Below are 13,215 nucleotides of genomic sequence, written 5' to 3'. Positions count from 1 at the left end.
GAAAGCCGTCTGAATCTTCCTAATCGTTTCCAACACGGAGGTGTTTTTTGTTGTGCACCATGAGCAGCTCCGTCCCGACGCGTGAATTCCTCCGCACGTCTTTCATTACAAAATCTCCTGTAACAGTGGAATGTTCCGCAAAAGTGCTGATGTCCACATTTTCTGCGATTTCTCTGGTAGTCACACGACATCCCGGATCAACACAGCCTTCACTTTGGAAATGATCTGGTCGTTTCAGCCTGTCGACGGCTGCTCGAAGCGCGGCGCACCCTCCGCTGCTGTGGACCATCATTAATCCGGTTGTAATCCTCCTTAATCTGTGTGACGTCGATAGAATCTTCACCGAAAGCCATCTGAATTTTCCGAATGTTTTCCACCTGGCTGTCTCACACAGTTTCTGAAAAAATTTTCATGGAGCAAAGCGGCAGTCGCTCAGACAATTCCCTGACAATGAGAATCCGACAAGGGGGCTGGACCAGTGCTCACTCAAAGCCTGCCCACAGGCGAATGACACAACCAACAGGCGTGAAAAAACTCACACATGCGCACAAAGGCTCAAGCTTGGCTGATGCAAGCGCACGTGATTCAAATCCATATAGTTTTTGAAAAAAATAAAAAGGTTGGATACTTTTCTAACAGACCTCGTATATTAGTCTGGAACAAAGACGACAAACAGTGTTGTAAAGAACAATAATCAAGACGTTAAAGAGCAAACGTCACTTTCCCCCAGAACGACATGATCAGGAAGTGATTGTAGCTCACAGCAGCTCCCTTTGAAAATAACAGAGAGACAACCTGTGATTCTCACATGTTTACATAAAATAAACACAATAACAACATCTAAAAACCCAGAGAATATATTCAGGAGAGTTTTAGGCACAATATAAAAATAGTTTTATGTTGTGATGTTAATGGTGTTGTCCGTGTGCAGCGGTTAAAGTGCAGCGTGATCAGAGCGTCTCAATGCAGTTCTCAATGTTACTGAGATCTCGCAGTGCGGCGACCTCTCCGAGGTTTTGCAGGATTTGAAACGTCAATAGGGCGAATGTTGTCATAAAACTGGAGTTGGAACTTTTTCCTTTCACATTTTTAACATAAATGTGTGTGTGTGTGTGTGTGTGTGTGTGTGTGTGTGTGTGTGTGTGTGTGTGTGTGTGTTTTGTTTTTCAGTGCTACAATTAAGAAAGTCAGTCTGTGTTTTTTACTTGAATATTCTGGGATTGTTTGAGGTCAGATCTTCCTTCAAGCCTAAAGTCGTTAGTTACTTAAGGAGCCCAGCGTTCGCCGCGAGCTGAGTGTCGGCATGCGGTTTACCTGGAGATATCTGCAGTAGTTGGCGTTTGGCTTCCTCCACGGTCGTGCACAGCGTCTGGAGGATGTTCAAAGAAATTCCCTGCAGCGCTGAAAAATCAGACACACTGTACACGTGCTGGCTGTGCGGCTCATTCGCGATCTCCCTCAGCTGCTCTTCATCCGCATCTTTGATACCGATTGCATACAAGACGATTCCCTTCTTCCTCAGTTCCTTGGCATGAGACTCCACGTTGTCCTGTGATTTGCCATCAGTGATCACCACGGCGATTTGCGGCACGTTCTCACCAGCCCTGCTTCCAGCCGCTTCCACAAAGTGCTCGGTCAGCATGAAGTCCAGACCCAGACCTGTGAGGGTGCCGCCCCCCATGTACGGTAACTTACTGATGTACTTGAGGATGCTATTCTTGTTCTGGAAGGTGTTGAGATTGAATTCGGTGCGCGGCGTGGTGCTATACTGGACCAAGCCGATGCGAACACGATCGGGGCCGATGTCGAAGGCGTTGACCAGCGAATAAAGAAACTGGCGGATCTGCTCGAAGTTTGCCAAGCCGATGCTCCAGGACCCGTCGACCATGAAGACGATGTCGGCAACAGCTTCTTGAGTGCAGACTGAGAGGGAGGGAAGAGCTGTGAAGTTATGTGGTCACACATATTTCCATTAGACTTTAAGAGAGACAGCTATTGATAGCAAAAAGATCCAGAATATTTTAAATCATATTACGGGGAGGAACTCTGCATTCTTTACCACTCACACTGAAGAAGATGGCTTTGTTTGTGAACTTTGGGATACAGCTCATTATTTTGAGAATTTTATAAAGATACAGTTATGAAATTCTCCCTACCACATATAGATAGTTATGTACCGCCGTTTTTCACACCACTTCTTTTGTAACTCGCAGTGTGAAAGAAGAAAACTAGCATTAACGTATCAAAATGTTTATTATATATATTAGGATGGTCCAGAAAAACAAACTTCAACTTTTTCAAGGTGCTTCTTCATTTTTTGGTTCCCTTAGAGGGAAAAATAAATTGGGTGAAATTTCATGAGATTTTAAAATTATTAACCCCTGCCGCCCGGCCTGTGCTTTTTTGTGACGTGTGAGTGACATTTTGAGTTCTAGACTGGATACATCAGTTCATTAGGGGCAGATTTTGTTCCATCTGCCTCAGGTCACATTTTTGAGGCATTCAACATCAACATGGACGTCCTCATCAAGAACCCTTGTTTAAGGACTTGTGGTCCACTCTTGGGGCGACTGTGCTGGAAATGATGAATCTTTCTTTAACTTCTGGATCTATGTTGTGTGTTGGGGGGGTGTGGCTGGACATTTTGGTGGTGTTCTTTTCTTTTCTTTGCTCTCCAGGTGGTATGCAAACTGATTTATTGTCTGTGGAGAAGGTGCTGACAGAAGAGTCCTTCACCCTCATCAACGTTATGTGCAGCACCTGTGGATGGTGCTCACGTGCAACCTTAAAGACTTTCAGCTGAAGCAGATAATGAGATGGCGTTCTGCATTTAAGTCATGTGTGATTCAAGCAGAATTGCCGGAAACTCGACCTTGTGATGTTCGTTTGTGAGACACTGAGGACCGCGCCTGGGTTTGACACATCGTGCCTGTGAAAGAGGAAGGGTGAGGGACACATGCTGTCAGCACACATCAGAGGTGATTGATTATCTGAATAATTGTTAACAGTAACTTGGTATTTTGTTACGCAGTATATTTGAACTTTGATGAGAGTTGTGCAGCTCGCTTCTCACTGCCGTGGCATGCGGACTGATGATCCTCCACCTGTTGTGAGAAGCTGCTCATTTACATAAAACTTGAATTCGGACCTGAATGTGTTGCTGATAGTGTGTGCCTTTGAAGGATATTAGTTGTAGCTGCTGACTTACCTCACCTTTTCTATCCTTCGCAGAGTCGGTTTGTCGTGTCCACCTGGGGGGTGTTTGGCGGTGAACGTGGGTCCAGAAGCGCCGGGCTTCGATCCTTTTGGGCACTGGAGAGCGTGCCGTCCTTCACTCCGCCAGACCGACGCAGTTTTTGTTTGTACACTTTGTTATGCACCAAAGGGGGAAAATAAATTGTTTTGTTATTGGAACCGCTTTCTGGTTGTTTTAGCGCTGGGTTCCGTCAGACGCAGGTCCGCTTCTCAACCCGCGTCGACACATAACAATCTATTTCTAAATGTTTCAAATCTTCAGTGACTAAACCATTACTTAAGAAACCTAATCTTGACCCTAGTGTACAGAGGTGTCAAATCCAACTTCAGAAAGTAAAACTCCAGCCACAAATTTGTTCCATCTTCCCATTAAACCAGCTGACTGTAATTAGTTCAGCTCTTCAGGCAGGTGGATGAGCTAATTATTGAGATCACCTGTTTTAGGTGCACAGGTAGAAGCAACACATTTTTTTACTTTCTGAAGCCGGATTTGACACCTCTTCTAGTGTATTGAAAAAAATATGATAGATAGAAAGTGATAGATATCACATCTATCACTTTACTCTAAAATTCTAGAAAAAGTGGTGTCACGGCAGCTCGTAGACTATCTTACTGAGAACAATCTTTTGGAGCCACTGCAGTCTGCTTTTAGAAAATATCATTCCACACAGACGGCTCTCACTAACGTGATGAATGATCTTCTGCTTGCAATGGATTCAAACACCACTACGGTTCTGGTGCTGTTAGATCTCAGTGCTGCATTTGATACAATGGATCATCATATTCTACTCGATAGGCTGGAGAATCATTTTGGGATTACTGGGAGTGCCCTTGTGTGGATGACGTCATACTTGACCAGTCGTTCTCACTGTGTTTTGTACAATAACACTAGCTCTAACCTTAGTGACATGAAATTTGGGGTTCCACAGGGGTCCATCTTAGGCCACCTGCTTTTCTCCCTTTATATATCACCCCTTGGGCGCATACTGCGGCGTTTTGGGATTACCTTTCACTGCTATGTTGATGATACTCAGTTATACTTGCTGATAACTGCTGGTAATCTCATCCACATAAAATCCTTAGACGATTGCCTTGCATCAGTGAGAAACTGGATGTGTAGCAATTTCCTACTTTTAAACTCTGACAAGACTGAAATGATGGTTCTTGGTCCAGTGAGACCAGCTAATGCTTAGGGCCCCTTCACACATACGTAGTGCAAATTTGGTCGAATTGTGCATTAAGTGTGTATGAAGTAGGAATCGTATGCAAACTGTGTAATTTTGTAGCTGCTTCCAATGCCTCATACACTCTCTCTTCTAAGTCCCTGTTGGTAAATGATATAATAATTGATCAACGTATTGATTTATTCTGCCTAACAGAAACCTGGTTACAGCAGGATGAATATGTTAGTTTAAATGAGTCAACACCCCCGAGTCACACTAACTGTCAGAATGCTCGTAGTACGGGCCGGGGCGGAGGATTAGCAGCAATCTTCCATTCCAGCTTATTAATTAATCAAAAACCTAGACAGAGCTTTAATTCATTTGAAAGCTTGTCTCTTAGTCTTTTCCATCCAATTGGAAGTCCCAAAAACCAGTTTTATTTGTTATTATCTATCGTCCACCTGGTCGTTACTGTGAGTTTCTCTGTGAATTTTCAGACCTTCTGTCTGACTTAGTGCTTAGCTCAGATAAGATACTTATAGTGGGCGATTTTAACATCCACACAGATGCTGAGAATGACAGCCTCAACACTGCATTTAATCTATTATTAGACTCTATTGGCTTTGCTCAAAAAGTAAATGAGTCCACCCACCACTTTAATCATATCTTAGATCTTGTTTTGACTTATGCTATGGAAATAGAAGACTTAACAGTATTCCCTGAAAACTCCCTTCTGTCTGATCATTTTTTAATAACATTTACATTTACCCTGATGGACTACCCTGCAGTGGGGAATAAGTTTCATTACACTAGAAGTCTTTCAGAAAGCGCTGTAACTAGGTTTAAGGATATGATTCCTTCTTTATGTTCTCTATTGTCATATACCAACACAGAGCAGAGTAGCTACCTAAACTCTGTAAGAGAGTTAGAGTATCTCGTCAATAGTTTTACATCCTCATTGAAGACAACTTTGGATGCTGTAGCTCCTCTGAAAAAGAGAGCTTTAAATCAGAAGTGTCTGACTCCATGGTATAACTCACAAACTCGTAGCTTAAAGCAGATAACCCGTAAGTTGGAGAGGAAATGGCGTCTCACTAATTTAGAAGATCTTCACTTAGCCTGGAAAAAGAGTTTGTTGCTCTATAAAAAAGCCCTCCGTAAAGCTAGGACATCTTTCTACTCATCACTAATTGAAGAAAATAAGAACAACCTCAGGTTTCTTTTCAGCACTGTAGCCAGGCTGACAAAGAGTCAGAGCTCTATTGAGCTGAGTATTCCATTAACTTTAACTAGTAATGACTTCATGACTTTCTTTGCTAACAAAATTTTGACTATTAGAGAAAAATTACTCATAACCATCCCAAAGATGTATCGTTATCTTTGGCTGCTTTCAGTGATGCCGGTATTTGGTTAGACTCTTTCTCTCCGATTGTTCTGTCTGAGTTATTTTCATTAGTTACTTCATCCAAACCATCAACATGTTTATTAGACCCCATTCCTGCCAGGCTGCTTAAGGAAGTCCTACCATTATTTAATGCTTCAATCTTAAATATGATCAACTTATCTTTGTTAGTTGGCTATGTACCACAGGCTTTTAAGGTGGCAGTAATTAAACCATTACTTAAAAAGCCATCACTTGACCCAGCTATTTTAGCTAATTATAGGCCAATCTCCAACCTTCCTTTTCTCTCAAAGATTCTTGAGAGGGTAGTTGTAAAACAGCTAACTGATCACCTGCAGAGGAATGGTCTATTTGAAGAGGTTCAGTCAGGTTTTAGAATTCATCATAGTACAGAAACAGCATTAGTGAAGGTTACAAATGATCTTCTTATGGCTTCGGACAGTGGACTTATCTCTGTGCTTGTTCTGTTGGACCTCAGTGCTGCTTTTGATACTGTTGACCATAAAATTTTATTACAGAGATTAGAGCATGTCATAGGTATTAAAGGCACTGCGCTGCGGTGGTTTGAATCATATTTGTCTAATAGATTACAGTTTGTTCATGTAAATGGGGAATCTTCTTCACAGACTAAAGTTAATTATGGAGTTCCACAAGGTTCTGTGCTAGGACCAATTTTATTCACTTTATACATGCTTCCCTTAGGCAGTATTATTAATCAATCAATCAATCAATTTTTTTTTTATATAGCGCCAAATCACAACAAACAGTTGCCCCAAGGCGCTTTATATTGTAAGGCAAGGCCATACAATAATGATGTAAAACCCCAACGGTCAAAACGACCCCCTGTGAGCAAGCACTTGGCTACAGTGGGAAGGAAAAAACTCCCTTTTAACAGGAAGAAACCTCCAGCAGAACCAGGCTCAGGGAGGGGCAGTCTTCTGCTGGGACTGGTTGGGGCTGAGGGAGAGAACCAGGAAAAAGACATGCTGTGGAGGGGAGCAGAGATCGATCACTAATGATTAAATGCAGAGTGGTGCATACAGAGCAAAAAGAGAAAGAAACAGTGCATCATGGGAACCCCCCAGCAGTCTACGTCTATAGCAGCATAACTAAGGGATGGTTCAGGGTCACCTGATCTGAATTGGGAGCTGGTTCCACAGGAGAGGAGCCTGAAAGCTGAAGGCTCTGCCTCCCATTCTACTCTTACAAACCCTAGGAACTACAAGTAAGCCTGCAGTCTGAGAGCGAAGCGCTCTATTGGGGTGATATGGTACTATGAGGTCCCTAAGATAAGATGGGACCTGATTATTCAAAACCTTATAAGTAGAAGAAGAATTTTAAATTCTATTCTAGAATTAACAGGAAGCCAATGAAGAGAGGCCAATATGGGTGAGATATGCTCTCTCCTTCTAGTCCCCGTCAGCACTCTAGCTGCAGCATTTTGAATTAACTGAAGGCTTTTTAGGGAACTTTTAGGACAACCTGATAATAATGAATTACAATAGTCCAGCCTAGAGGAAATAAATGCATGAATTAGTTTTTCAGCATCACTCTGAGACAAGACCTTTCTGATTTTAGAGATATTGCGTAAATGCAAAAAAGCAGTCCTACATATTTGTTTAATATGCGCTTTGAATGACATATCCTGATCAAAATGACTCCAAGATTTCTCACAGTATTACTAGAGGTCAGGGTAATGCCATCCAGAGTAAGGATCTGGTTAGACACCATGTTTCTAAGATTTGTGGGGCCAAGAACAATAACTTCAGTTTTATCTGAGTTTAAAAGCAGGAAATTAGAGGTCATCCATGTCTTTATGTCTGTAAGACAATCCTGCAGTTTAGCTAATTGGTGTGTGTCCTCTGGCTTCATGGATAGATAAAGCTGGGTATCATCTGCGTAACAATGAAAATTTAAGCAATACCGTCTAATAATACTGCCTAAGGGAAGCATATATAAAGTGAATAAAATTGGTCCTAGCACAGAACCTTGTGGAACTCCATAATTAACTTTAGTCTGTGAAGAAGATTCCCCATTTACATGAACAAATTGTAATCTATTAGACAAATATGATTCAAACCACCGCAGCGCAGTGCCTTTAATACCTATGGCATGCTCTAATCTCTGTAATAAAATTTTATGGTCAACAGTATCAAAAGCAGCACTGAGGTCTAACAGAACAAGCACAGAGATGAGTCCACTGTCCGAGGCCATAAGAAGATCATTTGTAACCTTCACTAATGCTGTTTTCTGTACTATGATGAATTCTAAAACCTGACTGAAACTCTTCAAATAGACCATTCCTCTGCAGATGATCAGTTAGCTGTTTACAACTACCCTTTCAGAATTTTTGAGAGAAAAGGAAGGTTGGAGATTGGCCTATAATTAGCTAAGATAGCTGGGTCAAGTGATGGCTTTTTAAGTAATGGTTTAATTACTGCCACCTTAAAAGCCTGTGGTACATAGCCAACTAACAAAGATAGATTGATCATATTTAAGATCGAAGCATTAAATAATGGTAGGGCTTCCTTGAGCAGCCTGGTAGGAATGGGGTCTAATAAACATGTTGATGGTTTGGATGAAGTAACTAATGAAAATAACTCAGACAGAACAATCGGAGAGAAAGAGTCTAACCAAATACCGGCATATTAGACGGTATTGCTTAAATTTTCATTGTTACGCAGATGATACCCAGCTTTATCTATCCATGAAGCCAGAGGACACACACCAATTAGCTAAACTGCAGGATTGTCTTACAGACATAAAGACATGGATGACCTCTAATTTCCTGCTTTTAAACTCAGATAAAACTGAAGTTATTGTACTTGGCCCCACAAATCTTAGAAGCATGGTGTCTAACCAGATCCTTACTCTGGATGGCATTACCCTGACCTCTAGTAATACTGTGAGAAATCTTGGAGTCATTTTTGATCAGGATATGTCATTCAAAGCGCATATTAAACAAATATGTAGGACTGCCTTTTTGCATTTACACAATATCTCTAAAATCAGAAAGGTCTTGTCTCAGAGTGATGCTGAAAAACTAATTCATGCATTTATTTCCTCTAGGCTGGACTATTGTAATTCTTTATTATCAGGTTGTCCTAAAAGTTCCCTAAAAAGCCTTCAGTTAATTCAAAATGCTGCAGCTAGAGTACTGACGGGGACTAGCAGGAGAGAGCATATCTCACCCGTGTTGGCCTCTCTTCATTGGCTTCCTGTTAATTCTAGAATAGAATTTAAAATTCTTCTTCTTACTTATAAGGTTTTGAATAATCAGGGTCCCATCTTATCTTAGGGACCTCGTAGTACCATATCACCCTAATAGAGCGCTTCGCTCTCAGACTGCAGGCTTACTTGTAGTTCCTAGGGTTTGTAAGAGTAGAATGGGAGGCAGAGCCTTCAGCTTTCAGGCTCCTCTCCTGTGGAACCAGCTCCCAATTCAGATCAGGGAGACAGATACCCTCTCTACTTTTAAGATTAGGCTTAAAACTTTCCTTTTCGCTAAGGCTTATAGTTAGGGCTGGATCGGGTGACCCTGGACTATCCCTTGGTTATGCTGCTTTAGACGTTAGACTGTGGGGGGGTTCCCATGATGCACTGTTTCTTTCTCTTTTTGCTCTGTATGCATCACTCCGCATTTAATCATTAGTGATCGATCTCTGCCCCCCTCCACAGCATGTCTTTTTCCTGGTTCTTTTCCCTCAGCCCCAACCAGTCTCAGCAGAAGACTGCCCCTCCCTGAGCCTGGTTCTGCTGGAGGTTTCTTCCTGTTAAGAGGGAGTTTTTCCTTCCCACTGTTGCCAAGTGCTTGCTCACAGGGGGTCATTTTGACCGTTGGGGTTTTTCCTAATTATTGTATGGCCTTGCCTTACAATATAAAGCGCCTTGGGGCAACTGTTTGTTGTGATTTGGCGCTATATAAAAAAAAAGTTGATTGGTTGATTGATACACCTGTTGCTACAACTATTTGCACACACCAGTGGCTGAAAGATGGAGTGTGTGGTGTGTGAGCCCATTGAACCCTCTTGTGGCAGGTGTAGGCCAAATTCCAACTGACACGCATGAACATCTAACACCACTTGCATGGCACTTAGAAAATGCGTGGCCATTCGCACTCTTGGCACAACAACAGACTGCAGACAATCATTGTTGTACTCGCAGTGAAATTTGTCTAAGTGCCCCATGAGTGTGGCTTTGGTGTGTGCACTGAACTGACAGGAGGTGTGGCTGTGGAGATCTGTCATTCTGGACATCCCAGCTGGACAGTACTGTGTTTGGACAGACATGGACTAACAACTGACTATTGTGACAGGCGTGTGTCTGTTTGCTGTCATCAAGTGGACATAAATTAAAAACATATATCACTGTGGCGACAGGCTGCAGCAAGCGAGTGGACGTGCACCCCCAGGTTGAAACGGACCATCAGATCATAACATGCAGCAGGCGATCTGACTGTCACGTCGCCCACATGAGTTATGTTCCACATGATGCTGTGTCCTGTGGTGCACCGTCCACAAGACACATGTGTTGGCAAGACGTGCGCACAGGCCGGCAGGACACACACCAGCAGATGTGGACATGAATGAGATGAGCAAACTGCTCCTCATTCATGTCATTTCATGACTGTAGGTCAGTGACCATGGGTCATCAACAGAGGAACAGAGGGTTCATATTTGTATTGCTCACTTGATAAGAAGGATTTAACACAATGCAATGTTTTTATATGGTGTGTGGTCTTTATTTTTATTTTTAAATACGTCCATGTGCTTCCTGATATAGGGCAGTGTTCTGCATCAGGACAGTGATGGTAGCTCACTTGGTAAAGTTACTGACTGCAATCACAGCTTTTGGAAGGAGCAGGTTCGAATCCCATGGGTGACATGTATTTTTCTATTTTTTTTTCAGCAGTAGCCACATCGCGCAGCTGCTGGTGAAAAGCTGCTGTGTTTCCGTGTGCACAGAACCATCGCAGCATGTATTTTTTTATTTGTTATAAATGAACTGCATTTATATAGCACTTTTCCATCTGCATCAGACGCTCAAAGCACTTTACAAATAATGTCTCACATTCACCCTGGTGTGAGGGTGCTGCCATACAAGGTACACGCTACACACCGGGAGCAATAGGGGATTAAAGACCTTGCCAAAGGGCCCTTAGTGATTTTCCAATCAGGCTGGGATTTGAACCGAGGCTCTTCTGGTCTCAAGCCAAATGCCTTAACATCTAGACCATCACCTTCCCTCCCCTAGTTATTTATTTTTTTTCTTCACACCAGCTGCACGATGTGTAACCACATCGTGCAGCACGACCCCCCCCCCCCCTTACCAGCCAGCCTCCTGAACATCAGCATGGACTCCCAAAATGTCCTGTATATTTATTTTCTTAATTGTGTTGGTTGCATGGCCCAAGCAGAGGGTCACCCCTTTGAGTCTGGTCTGCTTGAGGTTTCCTCCGCAAATCATCAGAGGGAGTTTTTTCTTACCACTCTTGCCTGTGTTCTTGATCTAGGGGTTGGTAAAGTTAGACCTTACATGAGGCAGGTTTGTTGTGACTTGGTGCTACATACATAAAAAGTAAATTAAATTTTAAATAAATGGAACTTAACTCCACTCCCCATGACTGTTTGTTTTCACCAAATAAGTGGACAGTGACATGTATTTTTTTTTCATCTCTCCTGTATGGTCAGTTAAAGGAGTAATCTTCACCCTGTGTGCAGCAGTGGTTAGAATAGTCGTATCGAAATAAAATTTTGCACAAAACATTTTCTCATCAAGATGATCAATTTTGTCAGGAAGCACCTTAAGAAAGTCACATTTTTATTTTCAGTCCTCCCTGCCTTCACTGCGCATGCGTCATTTCTGTGCATCGGCCGCAATTCACCGATTATCACCTCGTTTCTGCTTCAAACTGCCTCCAGTCATCATCTGTCTCAGCCACAGGTATCTGAAGCTTTTGTACAACAATCATTTCCACATAAATTCAGCATGATTTCATCATAAAAGACAGAGGAAGTGATCAGAGTGCCGCAGCCCTGGTGAGCTGCTCCTGATGCGTTCACTGCGCCTCCGTCATTTCAAAGCGTCATAGATTATCGCCTCATTTCTGCTTAAAACGGTCTTGTTTCTGCTTAAAACAGACTTTAGAATGATTTAAGAGGTTTTACCTTGTCATCTCATGATTTGATAATCCCATTAATTCATTTTATTGTTTTGGGTGAAGAGACTCATCATCTCAGACCTGCTGCTGTGGTTCCAAATGACGCATGTGCAGTGAAGCCAGGCCGGACCAATTTTTAGGGGCGGACCACTCGGTCTGTGACACCAGCTAATCATACTCACCTTTTTTCTCAGCAGCGTTACCATGGAAACATGCAGCTGCAATAATGAGGATGAGGAGAAGATGGCGCCTCTCCTCCATGGCAGAACAGTTCTCAGGTTTCTCTCCTCCTACAACAGACAGTTGGCCATAAATACAGAGAACAATGATGATTCCCAGCTGACAAAACTAATTTTCACAGAAAAACAAGTATTTTCATATTAAAGAAAATCCAAAGAGGTGGCACAGTGGGTTAGCAGTTAGCACTGTTGCCTCACAGCAAGAATTTCCAGGGTTCTCTTCCCGCCCGGTCCTTTCTGTGGGGAGTTTGCTGGCGTTCCTTGCTCCTGTCCGTGTTGGCGTGGGTTCCCTCCAGGTGCTCCAGCTTCTTCCCCACTTCCAAAGTCAAGCAGGTTTGGTGAACTGGTGACTTAACTGACCGCAGGTGTGTGTGTTACAATTCACCTTCTGAAACAAAAAGCGGATGATCAAGATGGTTAAGATGACACAGTTCATTACTAGATTAAAACAATGTGAATCCTTGACAGCTTTTATTCAAGAAACACAATGACTGAGAGATGAACTGATAAAAGATGTAAAGGAGAAGGTCGGGTGGCATTCTGGCATCCTGTTTTTCTTCTAAATCTAGAGGGATGATAATACTAATCCACACATCTGAACAATCCCAAATCAGCAACATGATCTCTGATTCAGCAGGTAGATTATATTACTGGATGTAACTAAATAATAAAGATTAATAATATTAATTCATTAATATACATTGTGCTCTGAGAGTCATCACTGGTTGTAGCCATCTCACCATCACTGTGAGTTGTATGCTAATGCTGGCATTCCCTCTTTAAATCTAAGGCGATATACATACCGGATGACTCTGCTTTACAAGGTTATTATTGGGTTGGTTCTGACTTATTTATCCAGTTTATTTTGGAGATGTGAAAGCCGTTTTGCTCTGCACTCGAATGACATGTTGTGCTTTCGCGTACCTCGTGTTCACACTGAAACAGGAAAGAAAGCTGTTAGTTATTCTGCTGCCTCTGCTTGGAACGTCCTCCGAT

General features: G+C 42.5%; 1 protein-coding gene across 1 annotated transcript in view; it reads right to left on the bottom strand.

Moving 5' to 3' along the window:
* Positions 1-13,215, bottom strand: part of LOC117513538 (collagen alpha-6(VI) chain-like) — a 276,666-nt gene that overhangs the window by 242,687 nt on the left and 20,764 nt on the right. The window contains 2 exon segments of the mRNA XM_034173701.1: positions 1,315-1,923; positions 12,163-12,270. Coding sequence (XP_034029592.1) covers positions 1,315-1,923; positions 12,163-12,241 — 688 coding nt within the window. The 5' untranslated portion in view covers positions 12,242-12,270.

Source organism: Thalassophryne amazonica, chromosome 7 (genome assembly GCF_902500255.1).
Source record: "Thalassophryne amazonica chromosome 7, fThaAma1.1, whole genome shotgun sequence".
In the NCBI taxonomy this organism is placed as follows: domain Eukaryota; kingdom Metazoa; phylum Chordata; class Actinopteri; order Batrachoidiformes; family Batrachoididae; genus Thalassophryne; species Thalassophryne amazonica.
This window is presented reverse-complemented; position numbering and strand designations above follow the sequence as displayed.